Consider the following 24,191-nt stretch of genomic DNA (forward strand, 5'->3'; position numbering starts at 1 on the left):
TGGTTGTAAAAAACTGGAATACTCAAAAACCGTTCATTGTAAATACACAATTTTTTCAGAGTTATGTTTGATTATAATATTTTTAAAATTCATTGATATTTTCCACTTGTAGCGAATGTTTTGGAAATAATTCAAGAACGAGATTTCAACGAGACTGAATTGTCAGAAGAATACATCCTTAAGATTTATGAAGCTTTAACCCCTGAAATAAACATTATTTGTATTTTACGGTCAATTTTTGGTATTTTTTTTCCATGATTTTAATTGTTTTGGCATAATTTACCTTGGCCACCATCAATGATTTTTGGATCGTAGGTAGCGGCCAAGGTGTTTCTTAAGCTTTTAGGTCTGAAAATTGCACAAAGTTATCATATTCTGACAAAATGTCCAAAATTGGCTTACTTTGAAGAATATTATGTGCTTTTATGGAAAGAACTGATGTATTTAGCATTAAGACTTTCAAAACAGACCCATTTACTAATCAAATTGTGACCCTTTTGGTGTTTTATGATCAAGTTGATACTTAAGGCCATTTTGTGCCATAAGTGAACCTTGTCCTTTGTCTTGGTACGATTGTGTCCCTTTATCTAACACTAGAAGTCACATTTTTCTATATTTTTTTTTATTAAAACAAAACAGTTAAGTATCATCTTCATCTTCATCAATGCTTTCTTCTTCATCATCATTATCTTCAATTCTTATTGAATCTTCATCTTGTAGTTTTGCTAAAAATAAATGTGTAAAATGGGGATGAATACCAGTGAATTATCACAAAAAGCAAATAATGCATGTGAAAAAATATCTGTTTCACGAGTTCAAATTTCATTGTTACAAAATTTGTATAGGGCTCAACAAACTGCCGCTAGATACAGTACATTTGAGTCTTGCTTTTTCAACTTTGTCAAGGTTAAAACAAAGAATGGTGAAAAACATGATGCATCCATACTGATGTATTTTGTGATGTACTAAATTAAAAACCAAGAGAGATTAAAATAATTTTACAACAAGAATGTGTGCATAGTTCATGGATGCCCCACTAGCACTATCATTTTCTATGTTCAGTGGACCGTGAAATTGGGGTTGAAACTCTCAATTTGGCATTGGATTTAGAAGGAACATATCATAGGGAACAGGTGTACTAGGTTTAAAGCTGATTGGACTAAAACTTCATCAAAAACTACCTGGAGGGAAAACTTTAACCTTGAAGTTGGACAGATGGATGGACGAATAAAGGGACACACAGACCAGTAAAAATGTGTTTAGATTGGTTTAATTATACATACCTTTTATTTGTATTTTAGGAGGAACAATGGGTTCTGGTCTGTCATTAAATAATTCCAGTTCACCTTCAGGTGTATACATTCCCTCCACACTTATGTGAAAGTCTGCCATCTGGTGGCCAAATAATTTCTGAAATAAAATTCACAAATTTTCAGACATCTATGTGTATAAGTGTAAACATTCAACAAAGCATGAATCCATACAACATGTTTACAGAATTGATATCTCCTGGTTTACATAGTTCATTTCTCATTTCTGGATTGTGTGCATCATGTACTATCCACACTGAGTTTCAGTATCTGCTTTATTTCATTAATGATTGTAATGAGAGGGTATTAAAGTAGGGTTTATTTCGATAGTAATCATGTCTCTTATATGACTGCAAATGTGCGTCTGTTTAAGGCAAAAGATTGCATAAACTTCATTTTTTTCTCCCCTGGACTATGTTAAAAATATCTGTTTCAGCATCAACACAAGTTATTTATATAATTTATCAGTCAAGACTGGAAAATAGGACCGTTTTGGAAGCCCTGGCGTGTTCTGGATTGTGTACATCATGTACTAACCTAAATTCTGGCTAGTTCCCAAGTTGGGTGTCATGTACTTACCAATATTCTGGCTAGTTCCCAAGTTGGGTGTCATGTACTTACCAATATTCTGGCTTGTTCTGGTGTGAGTGTGTCATCTTTTTCACACACTTGATACTCTCTTAGTAAAGTGATCACACCTGGAACAAAAAGGACAGAAATATTTATATCAAATGTCAATCTGCAAACTGATTTAAAGATGTGCTGTCCTATCTGTTTTAATGGGTGGGCTACACGCCACTTTCAGCAATTTCAGGTGGCCAGTTTCATCAGCTGACATGGTGGATGATTTCAGGGAATACTGCTTACAAATAGTGCTATCAAAATATAACATTTTTTTCTGTATCTAGACCTTTCCAATTTATATTATAAAAAAACCATCTAAAACATTTCTAAATTTACTAAGAACATTTGTTCTGTAGTAGTGTACCCATATGACGTATATTCAATTGTTGGATAAAAACCTTAAATCCACCAATCTTTCTCAACAACACTGTTGAAATTAAAGCGTAATTCACCTTTATTTAATGTTGTAGGTAGCCCAAGCTTTCTCAGCTGTGGTTCCATTGAGTGAGAAAATTCTGGGACTGGACCGGTTTCTATGACAACAGTCTGTGTTGCTTGGTTTCCTGATCTGGCATAGTCTTTTATTCTGTAGTCATCAAAAAATCTGAAAAATAATTATTTTAAAAGTTGTACTATTTGCCATTCTAATGCAACAACGTTTGTAACGTTCATTTTGATTGGATAACGTCACTTTCTTAAATGGCATCAATTGACAATTGATGCTATGGCATGTACGCGCAGACGGCATATGACAGATTTTAAATACATGTTTTAACGTTATTTTCTGTCATTTTCATTAGAATGGAGATAACAATATTGTATTTTAAGCTCCGACGGCATCAATTTGGGATTTGATGGTCGCAAATACCCGTTTACTGTCTCCACTAACACGTCGCCAGTAAACTTAATTTGCGACCATCAAATCCCCAATTGATGCCGTCGGAGCTTAAAATACAATACATTTATCTCCTAATTGTACTATCTAGACAGGTTGAGTCAGATTTTTAACGTGCTAGTTCACAAGGTAACAGTTGTCCGGAAGACATGTCACCTAACCCGAACAACATATTTTGACTCAAGAGACGACCAGTCTTTAGTCTTATTCCTTAATACTACATGCTTAATACAGAAGCAGTAAATACCAATTTTAAAGGTTTGATATGGACGGGTTTGAACCCATGACCTCTGCACTCTAGGCGCCCAAACTAAAACAAGACCCCAGCCCCTCCAACCAAAGGGTGTGTGTTCATAATTTACTACAGTTCTAATTGAGAATTGTTGTTTATATGTGATTCTTTGTTCAATTTACTTGATGTGTTTAAACACAGGATTATGAAATCCTGCTATATATTGTGAGCACTTGTCTATTAATAGTGCCGGTATTAAACACTTGTCTATTAATAGTACCGGTATTATTTAACACTTGTCTATTAATCGTACCGGTATTATTTAACACTTGTCTATTAATAGTACCGGTATATATGTTTACTTGCTGTCTTTTTTGGGTAAACCAGTTCTGATGAGTTCACACATAATTCGAATTCGATTTGCATTAAACTAATTTGAATAACTTTAATTCTCTTTCGAAATGTTTTAGTCCTAACGTCAATTCTAATTCAAATTACAATGCACATCAAATTAGCTTTAATGTCCAAACAACGTTAACTTTTAATTCGTATTCACAAAAGTGTATTTATAATGTGAATTAGATAATTCAAATTAGCAATTAGAATTAAAAAAAGAAGAGTGTGTGAACACGATTTGCAAATTTGATTTGCATTCGATTCGAATTCAATTTGAATTAAATGTACGTGTAAACGAGGCATTATCTTATACTGTTCTCATTATTTGTTTTCAAATTTATAACATTATTGTTGTGGATTCATTATAATTTTTGGGTTAAAAATTTCCCAATTTTGGGATATAAGTCATCACAAATTTAATTGTTTTACAAAATTCAAATTTCCCTATAAGCTTGTAGGCAGAAATGTTTAAAACAGTTACTACATCATCATCAAGTATTTGTGAAAATAAAAAAATTCTAAACCATAAAATAATTTTCTTAGGTTATATGTGATAGAAAGATGTTTGTTCTTTGTCCCATTTACAGCATGGCCTGCAATTTAATCAAGAGATATCATATTTTCAGACTTCCTGATTAATTCAAATGAAAAATGAAGTTTGAAAACACTATCCCATGGTTTAAACACGTTTAAAGTATTTCCAAAAAAAACATCACTTTTAAATACATTTCATATATTTCTTTCATTTCAAGCTATGACCATATCTCTTTTACATTTACGAAACAATATGCATTCCCTGGCTTTTAGGGTTTTGAAAATGTCAAACTGATTTATATTTATACAAAATGTATAAAAAATACATTAATTTTTAATAGTTTTGAGACTTCCTGTATCCATTTTAGAAGGCTTAAACTAATCTTGAGCAATCTGTTGAGATTTTTTCTTTTGAAATTGTCCCCTAAGGCCACACCAATTTAATTCCTTGTTCGACAGACCCGCCCGCACCTATTTTTTTCAAAACAGATTTTTTTTTAATATTTTTATGTTCCCGCTCCTGGCATTCCCAAATGTAATCATGTCCATTTCCTGCACCGTTTTTTTGTTTGTAAATATTATAAAAAGATATCAACATTTGTTTTTAAAATCACAGTCTAACTGTAGGTAACGATTTCAGTAAACCTATAAGCACCCTATAGCTACCACACTGTGTAAATAGCTGTGAGAATATTTGTTTCAGCATGAAACCAATTAATCCCAAGTGGGAGTGCTCCGATATAAATATGTAACAGCGGAAATACCTGTACAGAACAAAACATTGGTTTCTTTCCCCCTTACTTATATTCCCTATCAAAAAATGTTCGTTGTTAGAATAAAGAATGTAAAGAACTTGTGAAAGAGTTGCCTTCAACTGCAATTATATTGTATGCTGGCAATACAAAACTATCCATACTCGCTGCAGGTTTGTGCACCTGTCCTGGTTGATTCAGGGACCTGTCGTTCAGCAGTTATCGTTTGTTGATGGGGTTCATTGGTATTTTCCTGTTTGGATATATAAATTAGATCGTTGGTTTTCCAGTTCGAATTATGTACACTAATAATTTTGGGGTCCCTTATAGCTTGCTGTTTGGTCTGGATCAAGAACTGTGTAAAAGGTTGTACTTTGACCTATGCTATGTTTGTTATTATCAGGTTTGGAACAACCCTCCCTCAGACAAGAGGTCATTTTACTGTTGTAGAAAAGAAAATAGAAAAACCAAGGATTTTTATTGTGCTACTATACAAAACCTTTGAAAACTTAGAATTTTTTACTAAAAAAGAGGAGAAATCAGTGGCGGATCCAGAACTTTTCCTAAGGGGGGGCCCGCTGACTGATCTAAGTTAAGGGGAGGCCCGCTCCAGTCATGCTTCAATGATTCCCTATATAATCAACCAAATTGTTCCCACGAAAGGTGGGGCCGGGCCCCCCAGGGCCCCCCCCTGGATCCGCCTATGGAAATACATCATATTTTAAACAACTTTTCTAAAAGATGGGTCCACTTATTTTGAATAATATTAAACTGTTAAAGTACAACATGTAAATGTGTTAACATGGTTTAAGTCCAGGAATATTACAAAATTCTTGGACCAGATTTGATCATTAAATACCAGATAGATATTATAGTTCTATTGGGAAAATATGAGCCCTTGTGTACTAAAAAGTGGTTTTTTTACAAACAAAATATATTATAACTTATATTGACCTCTCATAAAAGGGATATTTATAACATGAAGGGGTTGTTCTGAACCTGATTATGACTTGGATGAAGAATTGTCTCATTGTCAGTCACACATACATAGACCAGATTTAATTATTCAATTATTTCTTGTTGAACATGTTGAAAGGGGAAAAAATACTTCATAAATTTAAGAAATGTCAAAGTACAAGTTTAAATCAAGTTTTAATATTGTCAAAACCTACTATTTTATGTTTACAAAAAAATTATAATCGCTCGCCTTTGCTTTTCAAGATTCGCCTCAAAAATTTGCAAATTAAATATTTTTTTATTAAAATTTTCAAATCGCTCGCTCGCCCCAATTTTTGGAGTGCAAAAATCTGTTGAACAAGAGATTAAATTGGTGTGGCCTAGATATTTTTTTTAAAACATCTTTTATTTTCGTAACTCCAAGATATGTATACTTTTGAAACTATCTGATCTTACTTTAATACATCCTCTTTAGTTTTATTTGTAAACAACAGTCCCGTCTGTCCACGAAGATGTTTACTCAGTTTATGCAGATCGTCTTTAAATTCATCCTCTGCCGTTCTTCCCAATGCAAGGGCCATAACTTTGTTTTTACCAAAAAAGAATCTGAAAAAAAATATTCATGAAGAGTTTTGCACATAAACATTTACAATGATTTTAAAGTGGTAATACATTTTCATGTCACCTAAACCTCATAAATAATTCATGACAATCATTGGTCTGTTGGAGATGTTACCACGGGCACGCCTTTTTTCTTTTTAAGTTTACTCTGTTCGTTGAACCACACACATTGACAATCTGGCACAAAAGCTTTACTCGGTTTATGTTTTTAAAAGTTTGAGTAACATTGAACAAATGTTTTAAACTGATGTACTTAAGGAAGCACAATACAAAGATTTTTCATTCCCAACCAGACATCTTTAAACTGATGTAATTCCACTCATCTTTCTTTAAATTTTATAAATGAGGTACCAAAAGAAAGAAGAAGGATTAATCTTCCAAATTGTGATAATTTCATTATGACATAATTATTACATAATTAATTGTTATGTAATTATTTGCCATATTGTGATGTCCATACTTGAATGAATTTAGCTTCTTTGTTATTCATAGCATCCCAAAATATTTTATAGATTCTTGCACAACACAGTTTGACCTCCAAAACTGTGTCTCAGATTTTTCCTATTGTATTTTATTCTCTCATAAATATACAATGAAATTTGCAACAATAATTCATAAGAGACCACTAAATTCAATTGGGTATAAAATTTGTTCTATTGATGTTTTTGGAAATCTGAGACACAGTTTTGGAGGTCAAGCTGTGTTGTACCAGAATCTATTAAATATTTTGGGATGGTATGAAGAACAAAGACGCTAAATTCATTCAAGTGTGGACATCACAATATAGCAACTTATTACATAATAATTAATTATGTAATAATTATGTCATAATGAAATTATCACAATTTGAAAGATGAATCTTTCTTCTTTCTTTTGGTACCTCATTTATAATATATAAAGCAGGATTAAATGAATTACATCAGTTTAAAGTTGTCCGATTGGGAGTGAACAAATCTTTGTATTGTGCTACCTTAAACATAACAAGATTTGATTTAGTTAGTACTAATTGTGAAATGTTAAAAATTTCAATGTAAAACCCTGCTTTGCCAATAAATCTCATAGCATCCTGGTTAAGTATGAAAAATGCATCTTTTTGGAGAAATTATAGCATTAAATCTGTAAAGAAATCTTTACAATCATTTCAGATAGTATTACATGCAAGTAATGTAATAATATATTGGCACTCTAACCACATCTTTCTATATCTAAGTAATATAATATAACAATTCACTGGTGGTCAACAGCCCTTCAGAAAACAAAACAGAACTGTCTTATCAACTTTTGAAATTATATCTATATATTCTAACCTTGGAAATCAAATTACAAAAAATGTATTTATGAGCTATGTTTGATAAAAATTGACCTTATGCAAATGCAAATACACATGTATGAGACTTAGACATGTATGAGACTTAGACATGTATGAGACTTAGACATGTATGAGACTTAGACATGTATGAGACTTAGACTAGTATGAGACTTAGACATGTATGAGACTTAGACATGTATGAGACTTAGACTAGTATGAGACTTAGACATGTATGAGACTAAGATATGTATGAGACTTAGACATGTATGAGACTTACACATGTATGAGACTTAGACATGTATGAGACTTAGACATGTATGAGACTTAGACATGTATGAGACTTAGACATGTATGAGACTTAGACTTGTATGAGACTTAGACTTGTATGAGACCTAGACATGTATGAGACTTAGACATGTATGAGACTTAGACATGTATGAGACCTAGACATGTATGAGACTTAGACATGTATGAGACTTAGACATGTATGAGACTTAGACTAGTATGAGACTTAGACATGTATGAGACTTAGACATGTATGAGACTTAGACATGTATGAGACCTAGACATGTATGAGACTTAGACATGTATGAGACTTAGACATGTATGAGACTTAGACTAGTATGAGACTTAGACATGTATGAGACTTAGACATGTATGAGACTAAGATATGTATGAGACTTAGACATGTATGAGACTTACACATGTATGAGACTTAGACATGTATGAGACTTAGACATGTATGAGACTTAGACATGTATGAGACTTAGACATGTATGAGACTTAGACTTGTATGAGACTTAGACTTGTATGAGACTTAGACATGTATGAGACTTAGACATGTATGAGACTAAGATATGTATGAGACTTAGACATGTATGAGACTTACACATGTATGAGACTTAGACATGTATGAGACATACACATGTATGAGACTTAGACATGTATGAGACTTACACATGTATGTGACATACACATTATGAGACATACACATGTATGAGACTTAGAAATGTATGAGACATACACATGTATGAGACTTAGACATGTATGAGACTTACACATGTATGAGACTTAGACATGTATGAGACTTAGACATGTATGAGACTTAGACATGTATGTGACTTAGACTAGTATGAGACTTAGACATGTATGAGACCTAGACATGTATGAGACTTAGACATGTATGAGACTTAGACATGTATGAGACTTAGACATGTATGAGACTTAGACATGTATGAGACCTAGACATGTATGAGACTTAGACATGTATGAGACTTAGACATGTATGAGACTTAGACTAGTATGAGACTTAGACATGTATGAGACTTAGACATGTATGAGACTAAGATATGTATGAGACTTAGACATGTATGAGACTTACACATGTATGAGACTTAGACATGTATGAGACTTAGACATGTATGAGACTTAGACATGTATGAGACTTAGACATGTATGAGACTTAGACTTGTATGAGACTTAGACTTGTATGAGACTTAGACATGTATGAGACTTAGACATGTATGAGACTAAGATATGTATGAGACTTAGACATGTATGAGACTTACACATGTATGAGACTTAGACATGTATGAGACATACACATGTATGAGACTTAGACATGTATGAGACTTACACATGTATGTGACATACACATTATGAGACATACACATGTATGAGACTTAGAAATGTATGAGACATACACATGTATGAGACTTAGACATGTATGAGACTTACACATGTATGTGATATACACGTGTATGAGACATACACATGTATGACACTTAGACATGTATGAGACATACACATGTATGACACTTGACATGTATGAGACATACACATGTATGAGACTTACACATGTATGAGACTTAGACATGTATGAGACTTAGACATGTATGAGACTTAGACATGTATGAGACTTAGACATGTATGTGACTTAGACTTGTATGTGACTTAGACTTGTATGAGACTTAGACATGTATGAGACTTAGACATGTATGAGACTTAGACATGTATGAGACCTAGACATGTATGAGACTTAGACATGTATGAGACTTAGACATGTATGAGACATAGACATGTATGAGACTTAGACATGTATGAGACTTAGACATGTATGTGACTTACACATGCATGAGACTTAGACATGTATGAGACTTAGACATGTATGAGACTTAGACATGTATGAGACTTAGACATGTATGAGACTTAGACATGTATGAGACTTAGACTTGTATGAGACTTAGACATGTATGAGACTTAGACATGTATGAGACTTAGACATGTATGAGACTTAGACATGTATGAGACTTAGACATGTATGTGACTTAGACTTGTATGAGACTTAGACATGTATGTGACTTAGACATGTATGAGACTTAGACATGTATGAGACTTAGACATGTATGAGACTAAGACATGAGACTTAGACTTGTATGAGACTTAGACATGTATGAGACTTAGACATGTATGAGACTTAGACATGTATGAGACTTAGACATGTATGAGACTTAGACTTGTATGAGACTTAGACATGTATGAGACTTACACATGTATGAGACTTAGACATGTATGAGACTTAGACTTGTATGAGACATAGACATGTATGTGACTTAGACTTGTATGAGACTTAGACTTGTATGAGACTTAGACATGTATGAGACTTAGACATGTATGAGACTTAGACATGTATGAGACATAGACATGTATGAGACTTAGACATGTATGAGACTTAGACATGTATGTGACTTACACATGCATGAGACTTAGACATGTATGAGACTTAGACATGCATGAGACTTAGACATGTATGAGACTTAGACATGTATGAGACTTAGACTTGTATGAGACTTAGACATGTATGAGACTTAGACATGTATGAGACTTACACATGTATGAGACTTAGACATGTATGAGACTTAGACTTGTATGAGACATACACATAGATTGATTTTGGAACATTCAAATACAAAATGAGAGTTAAATTTTGGTCTGTTTTATTGGGTTCTTACAACACCTCGATTTTCAAACAGTTATAAGTTTGACATAGAGGTTTTTTCAACCTGATATAAGTTTTAAGTAATTTCTATAAGAGGCAGCTCATACATTTTTAAGTAATTTTCTATAAGAGGCAGCTCATACATTTTTAAGTAATTTTCTATAAGAGGCAGCTCATACATTTTTAAGTAATTTTCTATAAGAGGCAGCTCATACATTTTTAAGTAATTTTCTATAAGAGGCAGCTCATACATTTTTAAGTAATTTTCTATAAGAGGCAGCTCATACATTTTTGAGTTTTGTATGATGCCATTTCACTGAAAAGTATATATTTTCATGTAGGGGGCTAGCTGAGGACCGCCTCTGGTGCAACATTTTCTCAATGCATTGAGGCCCCATTGGAGGCCCTAGGCTGTTTTTTTTTCTTTTTGTTCTCTTTGACATATTCCCGATTTCCATTCTCAATTTTATGTTAACCTTGTGAATTTGACTACAATTATTTTGACCTGCTATGATTCCATTCCTGTCTGACATCTTTTAACTGCATGTTTCTCATGTTGTGAACAGAAAACAGGAAAATTCTCTTGTATTTGTTGGCACATTCTCGTATCTGAAAATAATAGTTTATTATACTTTAAAGAAATTTTTAAACAGTTTTCATCAATTTTCATTTTATTGAAACACGATGTATGCCTTTTTGTGCTTCTTCGTTACATTTGTTGTTTTTATAGTGATTTAGATGATAACATAATGTTGACTGCTGTACCCCTATTTTTAACATTTTTACTCTTTGAGTATGTTTGTTTTGTTCACACATCATTGACAAGGTAATGGAATTTGATGCGACTGTCATATAAGTGAGAGGTTAAGCTAGCTATAAAACCAGGTTCAATCCACCATTTTCTACATTAGAAAATGCCTGTACCAAGTCAGGAATATGACATTTGTTATCCATTCGTTTGATGTTTTTGGACTTTTGATTTTGGACTTTCCTTTTTGAATTTTCCTCGGAGTTCAGTATTTTTGTGTTTTTACTTTTTATTCAAATTTAGAAACACAGCTTTATCACACTAGTAGAAAGAAGTATAAAAATAAGGAGATGTAATATGATTGCCAATGAGACAACTATCTACCAAAGTTCAAATAAAGTGGATGAACGCAATTATAGGCAACTGTATGCATGGTCTTCAACAAAGAGAAAAACCCATACCATGTGATCAAAATTGGTGGATAGTTGTCTCATTGGCAATCCTACCTCGTCTCCTTACTTTTATGTTATGTTGTTGGTTTTAGTACTTACATCATCTATCAGCCTCTGTTTCAGTTCTAAACCTTTCCTCTTTGTCTTATCTTTATATTATATAATATTGTTGGTTTTTAGTACTTACATCATCTATCAGCCTCTGTTTCAGTTCTAAACCTTTCCTCTTTGTCTTATCTTTATATTATATAATATTGTTGGTTTTTAGTACTTACATCATCTATCAGCCTCTGTTTCAGTTCTAAACCTTTCCTCTTTGTCTGTGTTAATGAAACTAAAAAGATACATATACATTTTGTTAGTCATAAAACATTTGAAGCATCATTTATATGTAAAATAAAAAAATAACATTTAATTATAAATTTGGTTATCAACAGGCTCAAAACTAAATTTGTGTAAGCCAAATATGCATAGAAGTTTATTTTTGGACTACTTTAATTATGGTTAGATTTCAAATGGAGGAAAGAAAACCAACACCACCAATAACTTTTTTTTCAACTTGTCATGACAAGTACATACCAAAATTTACTTGTCCAAATGAAATTGTTACTTGTCCAAAAATTTTCTATTTAAAATAACCTTTTTTCATTTTTAGTTTATTAAAGGAGCAAAACGAATTTAAACAATATAACAGAATTTGACGGTTTTTTTTTAAAAATACTTAAAATATGAGTCAAGTACAACTGAATCTAGTCATGTCACAGGACTTAGGTTCTAGTTCTCATCAATGCTAGTCTCATCACACTCTGCACATGAGTACCATCTGATAGGCCTGTATTCTCATTGGATTTGTATTTTGTATTTTTTTTTAAGTTGAAAAAAGTTTTTTTAAATGCAATCAATAAAAAGAAGAAGATAAGCCATTATAAGGTCTGATTGCCAATAAGAGAACTCTCTTCAAGAGACCAAATGACACAGAAATTAACAACTATAGGTCACCATATTGCAAGTATTGTTTTTTTCTACTTATGAGTTTAGTGTCTTTACCCTGCAACTAATTTTGTATATTGTTCGTGCTTTGAAAGACACAAAAACTCAAAGTTTTATGCCTTAAAGCACTGCCTTTAAAAAAATCAATTAAATATAGTTATCTTAATTATTTTCCATTTCTTTCTTTTTTGAGACTCCATAAATTGGCTATTATGAGACCTCATTTTTACATTCAGAATTGTCTCAGATAGCAGGAAATAGAATGTAGTTCTGAAAAGTTTTCTTGGGGGGGGGGCATGCCCCCAAACCCTGCTAGAAGGTTCAGGTCGCTGACGCGACCCTCATCGGTGACTTAGGGCTAGGCTGTTTTTATCAGGACTACGCTGAACAAATTTACTCTAGACCTGTGGTCTTAACAACATTTTAAACTAAATTCTATCCCTGCTGAGTTGGGTAAGGCATATACTAATATGACTGAGTTATTCAGATATTAACAGGTCAAGAATAACCACCAATTAGTGGATTATACCTCAATTGACGTGTAATCCACCAATTGACATATATGGGTATGGACCAATTGATGTATAATGGGAGTTTTTTGTAAGAAAATGCTAGTGTGAGATAGGAGCATGATTTTGCAACTTGCAACCTATTTTATGACCTTTATTGAGTCCTCTGAAAGTTTCAGTTTTGCCAAAGCCTGCTGCATCTCTTGAGAATGCATGTGTACAACAGTTCTTATGTTGAAACATTTGTACTATTGACCATGATTGACTTTTGATAATGAAAGTGAAGTATTTAAAACAAAGAGTTCCATTCACCTGTGGAGTTGTACTCATGATCACATGACTGCAGACAGTATTGATGTCCATTGACAGGTGATTAGTGGTAAATTTGCCAATCAAGAATTGACAAGATATATAACAATATAAGAAACTGCAAATACAATTATTGATTAAATTCATAGGCGGATCCAGGGGGGGCCCTGGGGGGCCCAGGACCCCCCTTTTGTGGGAAAAATTTGGTTGATTATATAGGGAATCATTTGTGATAATTTGGTATCTAAGGCTAGATTGTTTACATTGGTTACAGTTCAGTAGAAGCCTTATTTTATGCATTGTGTATATACTTTAATAAACATAGAAAAGAGTAAGATGTTTCGCGGGTAAACTTTGGGTCAGGTCAAACGTGAAGGGGTGTTCCAAAGGAAACTGTCAATACGAGTAATGAGACACTTTGTCAGAACACCCCTCCTTCAAGAATGGTACAGCTCCCATCGGGGTATATAAGCAGGAGAGATTCCTAGCTCAGGGTCGATTGTCATAAGTCTTCGTAGACATAAGACCAAGGTACGGTACGTTGGTATTCGAGATCGTAGTCTCGTTTATATTAGATTTATTAGATAATATTACTAAGTGTAATAAAGAACAGGTTGGTTCCTGTTAGAAATACGGACTTGTACGTTTACAAGTTGAACCGTATTGTACCGTATAGGACAAGTGTGAGTCTGTGTGACCACCTTGTAAAGTACATAATTGTACCTGTAACCAAAAGAACAAGGACAAGTGTGTAAACTTGTAGGGTACATTATTGTACCAGGAGGACAAGTTTGTTCCTGACCCAAGGACAAATTTGTAAGGGTACAAATTTGTACCAGTTGTATATAGATACTTTAAGTAGAATAGTTTATAGATAGTTTATTAAAGATTGCAAAGAGCAGTTGTACATATTTTGGTTCATTGACGTATATATTTGAATAAAGATTATTTGTTATATGTTTTTGTAAATAGAGCAATTTTGGATCCAGTATCAAACTGGTAACGTACTCATTCTAAATTGAAATAGACACGCTTACCCTGTGTACACGTTACATAATTTGGTGGCTAGCGTTGGGATCCAAATTGTTCATTTTTAAATCCATAGTTAAAGATTATATATCCAAATTTGATCATCTTATATCCAAACTATCTTGTAAGAATTTACTGTTCACTTTTGCACAGATCGTTTTTGTTCAAACTGTTCACTTTTGCACAGATCAAAATTGTCCTGTTAATGTTTTAAATTTCCCACGGTTTATTTACATAAGGGATTAACGATCGATAGTGGTACAGGCAATTTTGTGATTGACATTTATTACATTGTACATTTATGACATTGTGTTGACATTATTATATTGTGTATGCATGGTTAAACCGCAAATTAAAGTACAAACATGTCTTTTGATGATACAATCGACGAGTACACAAAACAAATATATGATATGGAAGAAGGAACAACTTATAGAAATAGTTTTGTTTCGTCAACACCCAAAGATCAAGGTGTTCGTCAAAAATATAATATTGTATCAAGAAATGATTCGGGTCTGGGATCAAGAGGGTCCTCATTGTCAAGAAAGGGAGATAATGAAAAAGTTGATTTACCAACATTCAACAACCCGAATACGCACAAAACTGTAAAATGTTCCCAAACTGATTTGAGGGAAGGGGATACTTTGCCTTTACCCATAGACAATAGTTACATTAGGGAAATAGACGAAACTGACAAATCAAAGTACCGACATACTGGTAACACAGATAATTCTGGTGTGAAAATTAAACCATGTCACTATAACGGTAGCACATCATGGTCAGACTATTTGTCCCATTTTGAAATGTGTGCACTTGTAAATAATTGGTCGGAAAATCGAAAAGGGTTATACTTAGCGGTATCGTTAATGGGACAGGCACAAGCGGTACTTGGAGATTTACCAAGTGAGAAAAGACAAAACTTTACCGATTTAGTCAGCGCACTTGAAGAGCGATTCGCGCCTTCTAGTCAACCTGAGTTATATAGAGTTCAGTTTAAAGAGAGACGTCAAAAAGTCAGCGAATCACTTCCCGAATTGGGTCAGTCAATTCGAAGATTGTCAAACTTGGCATATCCTACTGCCCCATTGGACGTACGTGAAACTCTCGGAAAAGAGCAGTTTATTGACGCGCTCGTTGATTCGGAAATGCGACTCAGAATAAAACAATCGCGACCGAAAGGTTTAAATGATGCCGTAAGACTTGCTGTTGAACTAGAGGCGTACAATAAAGCCGAAAATAAAGTAAGAGAGGGACGAGGTTATTTACGGCAAACTATGAACGATGACGAGTTAGGTAGGGAAGAAAAGATTACAAAAAGTGACTCGCCAACGAAAGACATTGCATCATGGATGCAAACAATGGAGAAAAGTCTAAGTACTCTTACGACTGAAATGGCAAAATTAAAAACTAGTGGTACAAATAATAAAACCAGATATACCCAAAGTAAGAGGACAAATAAGGGTTGTTACAATTGTGGCAAATTTGGTCATTTAGCAAGGGACTGTCGCCTACCCCGAAGAAATAAGAACAATTATAATGGAAATAAGGGGGATGGGACAGTCAAAACATTAATGAAAACTAGGAAACAAAATAACCGTAAGACAAAGGAAGGTGCGGTTACAACAGCATCTGAAGATGCTGGTATGTATGTCAAACTAAATGTAGGAGACATTGAAGCCAAGTTTGTGGTTGATACAGGAGCAACTTTGACATTGGTATCTTCCAAGTTATACGATATGTTGACTCCATTAGATAAATCATATCTAAGCGAAGTTAAGACAACTGTTAGGTCAGTGTGTGGCAATAAGCTAGAGCTTCGTGGAAAAGGGAGGTTCAATCTGCATTTCGGTCCAAATATGTTGCAATCGGAAGCTGTTGTGACTGATCTACAAGTTGACGGTATACTTGGTTTGGACTTCATGAAACGACATAATTGTTTAATTGATGTTAAGAATGGGCACGTTTGTATTGGGGATTTTAAGGTAGATTTGTGTTTTCAGGGATCAATAGGCTGTTACCGAGTGGTTGCTTCAGAAGCGGTTGTCATACCGCCAAGGTCAGAAATTGTCATTAATGGCACGGTTTGCTTAGCAGAAGGTCAAAAATTACCTGCTGACAATGCTTTGTTAGAAGCAAATGAGCATGCAGGGAAAGACTACATTTTGACTGCTAGAACGTTGGTAAGGTCAGGCGAAAAAGTCCCTGTTAGATTAATGAACACAGAACTAGATCCTAAGACAATTTATGCTGGTACAACTATAGCCCAAATGTCCGGTGTTGAACAAGTACTAGATGGTAATATTGGTTCAAATGAACAGAAACATGACGGACTTAGACCAGATTTACAAGATTTGTTAGACAGGACATCAGATGAATTGACTTCGAAAGACAAACAAAAAGTAAAATCTTTGTTGATAGAAAATCAGAACTTGTTTGCTTCTTCTGATGTTGACTTAGGAAGGACCAATCTTGTAAAACACGAAATTAATACGGGAAATGCAAGGCCATTTAAAGAACCGCCTCGTCGTACACCATATCATTTGAACAAGGTAGTAAATGACAACCTTGACAAAATGTTACAAAAAGAGATTATTAAAGATATACCTGCACATAAGTGGGCTTGGGAGCTTAAGGAAAAGTTAGAAATCTCCCACAGTTTTGTTAGAGGTAATTTTAAAGGGCAAATGCGAAGACAGAAACACTATCATGACCTCAAATTGTCATACCAAAATTTCAGAAAAGATGATGAGGTATACGTCTATTTCCCAGTAAAGAAACCTGGGATGTCTTCAAAATTGACTAGTTTCTGGAAAGGTCCTTTTAAAATTCTCGACAGATATGGTGACCTTACATATAAAGTTGACTGTGGATACAGAGGGAAACCACAAGTCATACATGCCGACAGACTTAAGAAAAAGAACAAACAGACATTAAGGACAGAATCAGATAATAACACTTTTGTTCCATTCGACACTGAAAATGATACAGCTGGAAACGACCCTATAGAAACTCCTTATGTTCAAGATATTGCTGTTCATGAGTCAACGTTGCCTGAGGAAGAAACGCAGGAAAGTAGTCGCGAAGGGCGCCGTACAAGGCGAAAGCCAGCTTGGATGGCAGATTACATTGTAAAATAGTTTTTGTACATTTGACTTAATTAAGATGTGTATAGTATTTCTATGTTTTATCCGTTTTAAAGTTAGTTTTAGACATGCGGGACGCATGTGTTTTTGAGGCGTGGGTTATGTGATAATTTGGTATCTAAGGCTAGATTGTTTACATTGGTTACAGTTCAGTAGAAGCCTTATTTTATGCATTGTGTATATACTTTAATAAACATAGAAAAGAGTAAGATGTTTCGCGGGTAAACTTTGGGTCAGGTCAAACGTGAAGGGGTGTTCCAAAGGAAACTGTCAATACGAGTAATGAGACACTTTGTCAGAACACCCCTCCTTCAAGAATGGTACAGCTCCCATCGGGGTATATAAGCAGGAGAGATTCCTAGCTCAGGGTCGATTGTCATAAGTCTTCGTAGACATAAGACCAAGGTACGGTACGTTGGTATTCGAGATCGTAGTCTCGTTTATATTAGATTTATTAGATAATATTACTAAGTGTAATAAAGAACAGGTTGGTTCCTGTTAGAAATACGGACTTGTACGTTTACAAGTTGAACCGTATTGTACCGTATAGGACAAGTGTGAGTCTGTGTGACCACCTTGTAAAGTACATAATTGTACCTGTAACCAAAAGAACAAGGACAAGTGTGTAAACTTGTAGGGTACATTATTGTACCAGGAGGACAAGTTTGTTCCTGACCCAAGGACAAATTTGTAAGGGTACAAATTTGTACCAGTTGTATATAGATACTTTAAGTAGAATAGTTTATAGATAGTTTATTAAAGATTGCAAAGAGCAGTTGTACATATTTTGGTTCATTGACGTATATATTTGAATAAAGATTATTTGTTATATGTTTTTGTAAATAGAGCAATTTTGGATCCAGTATCAAACTGGTAACGTACTCATTCTAAATTGAAATAGACACGCTTACCCTGTGTACACGTTACATAATTTGGTGGCTAGCGTTGGGATCCAAATTGTTCATTTTTAAATCCATAGTTAAAGATTATATATCCAAATTTGATCATCTTATATCCAAACTATCTTGTAAGAATTTACTGTTCACTTTTGCACAGATCGTTTTTGTTCAAACTGTTCACTTTTGCACAGATCAAAATTGTCCTGTTAATGTTTTAAATTTCCCACGGTTTATTTACATAAGGGATTAACGATCGATAGTGGTACAGGCAATTTTGTGATTGACATTTATTACATTGTACATTTATGACATTGTGTTGACATTATTATATTGTGTATGCATGGTTAAACCGCAAATTAAAGTACAAACATGTCTTTTGATGATACAATCGACGAGTACACAAAACAAATATATGATATGGAAGAAGGAACAACTTATAGAAATAGTTTTGTTTCGTCAACACCCAAAGATCAAGGTGTTCGTCAAAAATATAATATTGTATCAAGAAATGATTCGGGTCTGGGATCAAGAGGGTCCTCATTGTCAAGAAAGGGAGATAATGAAAAAGTTGATTTACCAACATTCAACAACCCGAATACGCACAAAACTGTAAAATGTTCCCAAACTGATTTGAGGGAAGGGGATACTTTGCCTTTACCCATAGACAATAGTTACATTAGGGAAATAGACGAAACTGACAAATCAAAGTACCGACATACTGGTAACACAGATAATTCTGGTGTGAAAATTAAACCATGTCACTATAACGGTAGCACATCATGGTCAGACTATTTGTCCCATTTTGAAATGTGTGCACTTGTAAATAATTGGTCGGAAAATCGAAAAGGGTTATACTTAGCGGTATCGTTAATGGGACAGGCACAAGCGGTACTTGGAGATTTACCAAGTGAGAAAAGACAAAACTTTACCGATTTAGTCAGCGCACTTGAAGAGCGATTCGCGCCTTCTAGTCAAACTGAGTTATATAGAGTTCAGTTTAAAGAGAGACGTCAAAAAGTCAGCGAATCACTTCCCGAATTGGGTCAGTCAATTCGAAGATTGTCAAACTTGGCATATCCTACTGCCCCATTGGACGTACGTGAAACTCTCGGAAAAGAGCAGTTTATTGACGCGCTCGTTGATTCGGAAATGCGACTCAGAATAAAACAATCGCGACCGAAAGGTTTAAATGATGCCGTAAGACTTGCTGTTGAACTAGAGGCGTACAATAAAGCCGAAAATAAAGTAAGAGAGGGACGAGGTTATTTACGGCAAACTATGAACGATGACGAGTTAGGTAGGGAAGAAAAGATTACAAAAAGTGACTCGCCAACGAAAGACATTGCATCATGGATGCAAACAATGGAGAAAAGTCTAAGTACTCTTACGACTGAAATGGCAAAATTAAAAACTAGTGGTACAAATAATAAAACCAGATATACCCAAAGTAAGAGGACAAATAAGGGTTGTTACAATTGTGGCAAATTTGGTCATTTAGCAAGGGACTGTCGCCTACCCCGAAGAAATAAGAACAATTATAATGGAAATAAGGGGGATGGGACAGTCAAAACATTAATGAAAACTAGGAAACAAAATAACCGTAAGACAAAGGAAGGTGCGGTTACAACAGCATCTGAAGATGCTGGTATGTATGTCAAACTAAATGTAGGAGACATTGAAGCCAAGTTTGTGGTTGATACAGGAGCAACTTTGACATTGGTATCTTCCAAGTTATACGATATGTTGACTCCATTAGATAAATCATATCTAAGCGAAGTTAAGACAACTGTTAGGTCAGTGTGTGGCAATAAGCTAGAGCTTCGTGGAAAAGGGAGGTTCAATCTGCATTTCGGTCCAAATATGTTGCAATCGGAAGCTGTTGTGACTGATCTACAAGTTGACGGTATACTTGGTTTGGACTTCATGAAACGACATAATTGTTTAATTGATGTTAAGAATGGGCACGTTTGTATTGGGGATTTTAAGGTAGATTTGTGTTTTCAGGGATCAATAGGCTGTTACCGAGTGGTTGCTTCAGAAGCGGTTGTCATACCGCCAAGGTCAGAAATTGTCATTAATGGCACGGTTTGCTTAGCAGAAGGTCAAAAATTACCTGCTGACAATGCTTTGTTAGAAGCAAATGAGCATGCAGGGAAAGACTACATTTTGACTGCTAGAACGTTGGTAAGGTCAGGCGAAAAAGTCCCTGTTAGATTAATGAACACAGAACTAGATCCTAAGACAATTTATGCTGGTACAACTATAGCCCAAATGTCCGGTGTTGAACAAGTACTAGATGGTAATATTGGTTCAAATGAACAGAAACATGACGGACTTAGACCAGATTTACAAGATTTGTTAGACAGGACATCAGATGAATTGACTTCGAAAGACAAACAAAAAGTAAAATCTTTGTTGATAGAAAATCAGAACTTGTTTGCTTCTTCTGATGTTGACTTAGGAAGGACCAATCTTGTAAAACACGAAATTAATACGGGAAATGCAAGGCCATTTAAAGAACCGCCTCGTCGTACACCATATCATTTGAACAAGGTAGTAAATGACAACCTTGACAAAATGTTACAAAAAGAGATTATTAAAGATATACCTGCACATAAGTGGGCTTGGGAGCTTAAGGAAAAGTTAGAAATCTCCCACAGTTTTGTTAGAGGTAATTTTAAAGGGCAAATGCGAAGACAGAAACACTATCATGACCTCAAATTGTCATACCAAAATTTCAGAAAAGATGATGAGGTATACGTCTATTTCCCAGTAAAGAAACCTGGGATGTCTTCAAAATTGACTAGTTTCTGGAAAGGTCCTTTTAAAATTCTCGACAGATATGGTGACCTTACATATAAAGTTGACTGTGGATACAGAGGGAAACCACAAGTCATACATGCCGACAGACTTAAGAAAAAGAACAAACAGACATTAAGGACAGAATCAGATAATAACACTTTTGTTCCATTCGACACTGAAAATGATACAGCTGGAAACGACCCTATAGAAACTCCTTATGTTCAAGATATTGCTGTTCATGAGTCAACGTTGCCTGAGGAAGAAACGCAGGAAAGTAGTCGCGAAGGGCGCCGTACAAGGCGAAAGCCAGCTTGGATGGCAGATTACATTGTAAAATAGTTTTTGTACATTTGACTTAATTAAGATGTGTATAGTATTTCTATGTTTTATCCGTTTTAAAGTTAGTTTTAGACATGCGGGACGCATGTGTTTTTGAGGCGTGGGTTATGTGATAATTTGGTATCTAAGGCTAGATTGTTTACATTGGTTACAGTTCAGTAGAAGCCTTATTTTATGCATTGTGTATATACTTTAATAAACATAGAAAAGAGTAAGATGTTTCGCGGGTAAACTTTGGGTCAGGTCAAACGTGAAGGGGTGTTCCAAAGGAAACTGTCAATACGAGTAATGAGACACTTTGTCAGAACACCCCTCCTTCAAGAATGGTACAGCTCCCATCGGGGTATATAAGCAGGAGAGATTCCTAGCTCAGGGTCGATTGTCATAAGTCTTCGTAGACATAAGACCAAGGTACGGTACGTTGGTATTCGAGATCGTAGTCTCGTTTATATTAGATTTATTAGATAATATTACTAAGTGTAATAAAGAACAGGTTGGTTCCTGTTAGAAATACGGACTTGTACGTTTACAAGTTGAACCGTATTGTACCGTATAGGACAAGTGTGAGTCTGTGTGACCACCTTGTAAAGTACATAATTGTACCTGTAACCAAAAGAACAAGGACAAGTGTGTAAACTTGTAGGGTACATTATTGTACCAGGAGGACAAGTTTGTTCCTGACCCAAGGACAAATTTGTAAGGGTACAAATTTGTACCAGTTGTATATAGATACTTTAAGTAGAATAGTTTATAGATAGTTTATTAAAGATTGCAAAGAGCAGTTGTACATATTTTGGTTCATTGACGTATATATTTGAATAAAGATTATTTGTTATATGTTTTGTAAATAGAGCAATTTTGGATCCAGTATCAAACTGGTAACGTACTCATTCTAAATTGAAATAGACACGCTTACCCTGTGTACACGTTACAATCATTGAAGCATGACTGGAGCGGGCCACCTCTTAGGAAAAGTTCTGGATCCGCCACTGAAATGCAATATGTAATGTCACTATACTAAACTAGGAATGTTTTACAAGTTTTCATACCATAATATGTTTTTAAGAAGACAATGCTCCATTTTGGTGGAATAATTTGCTTTGAAAAACAAAGAATTATACACCAATTGGTCTATACCATTATATGTCAATTGGTGGATTATACATCAATTGGTGGATTATACATCAATTGAGGTATAATCCACCAATTGGTGGTTATTCTTGACCTGATTAATGAAAAAAATATCAAAATTGAAAGTGAAACAAGGTTGAACAATTTAGTTACACAATGTAACTACTTCAATAAGAAAACTGACAAACATCAATGAAGATTGGAGTTCAGGGTCACGTTCAATATCGTAGGGGCAGTGGCGGATCCAGAACTTTTCCTAAGGGGGGGGGGGGGGGGGGGGGGGGCGCTGACTGACCTAAGAGGGGGCCCGCTCTAGTCATGCTTCAATGATTCTCTATATAATCAACCAAATTTTTCCCACGAAAGGGGGGCCCGGGCCCCCCAGGCCCCCCCCCTGGATCCGCCTATGAGGGGCTACGTAAATTGATGACTATTGAACAAGTAGTTAGTATAGCTGCTACATAGTAATAGGCTAGCTACTAGTTCAATAGTCATAAATCTACGTAGCACTACATAGCCCCTACAATATTGAACGATATTGAACGCAACCCTTTGCACCAGCAAGAGCAGGGTTCGAACTCACAACCTCAGCGTTGACTGGCTAGAATCGGACTTCTTATCCCACTCGGCCCCCGAGGCCCCTTGTTAGTCACGAAAGTACCGTAACCCCCATAAAAACACTCATACAATGTACCTAGTAGTAGCAGTAGTAGTAAAAAATATAGTATAAAATTATAATCCCAAATATTTTCAAACTGTTAAAATTTCAGGGATTTTACAAAATGACTGTAACATTTATTTGTATTTTGTAGTGTGTATAAGCAGTTATTTGAATAAACAACAATATAATAATACTTTTCTTGTCCCTTTTTGACTTTGGCATCTTGATAATAAAATGTACACAAACACACGTGTTTTTTTCAACCGGAAATAAGGAAATATTCCTGTTTTCAGGAATTGAATTAAAAAAATATTTTTATTAAAATTATTACACTTTTTATCAATTCCAATTCGAAAATATCATTGAAAATAATTTATGGTAAAGTTTTATTTATTAACAACGTTGACCTTCGACACCCGGCTAGGAGTTGACATAGCAACAGTGACGTTAGGGCTACCTTTTCGAAAGAATGTAATCCCCGAAATCTATCGAAAGAAATGGAATTCAAGAGAAGATAACCCACTTCCAGGTTTTAGGAATTTTGATGCAAA

The 24,191-nt window shown here is 34.7% G+C and overlaps 1 protein-coding gene across 2 annotated transcripts; it reads right to left on the reverse strand.

The window, feature by feature from the left end:
- Nucleotides 1-238: 238 nt before the first annotated feature.
- Nucleotides 239-23,968, reverse strand: LOC143054933 (mRNA turnover protein 4 homolog). 2 transcript variants are annotated; one of them, XM_076228033.1, is made up of 8 exons: nucleotides 23,835-23,968; nucleotides 12,104-12,162; nucleotides 11,134-11,237; nucleotides 6,157-6,306; nucleotides 2,387-2,538; nucleotides 1,932-2,008; nucleotides 1,284-1,410; nucleotides 239-725 (listed from the first exon to the last, which is right to left on the reverse strand). In XM_076228033.1, the coding sequence occupies exons 1-8, from the start codon at nucleotides 23,860-23,862 to the stop codon at nucleotides 640-642; spliced, it is 783 nt and encodes a 260-aa protein (XP_076084148.1). In that variant the 5' UTR covers nucleotides 23,863-23,968; the 3' UTR covers nucleotides 239-639. The 2 variants fall into 2 exon arrangements, with proteins under 2 accessions (XP_076084148.1, XP_076084149.1); XM_076228034.1 differs by lacking the exons at nucleotides 12,104-12,162; nucleotides 23,835-23,968 and adding an exon at nucleotides 11,928-12,013.
- Nucleotides 23,969-24,191: the final 223 nt, after the last annotated feature.

The sequence above is a fragment of the Mytilus galloprovincialis genome, chromosome 12, assembly GCF_965363235.1.
Source record: "Mytilus galloprovincialis chromosome 12, xbMytGall1.hap1.1, whole genome shotgun sequence".
In the NCBI taxonomy this organism is placed as follows: Eukaryota; Metazoa; Mollusca; class Bivalvia; order Mytilida; family Mytilidae; genus Mytilus; species Mytilus galloprovincialis.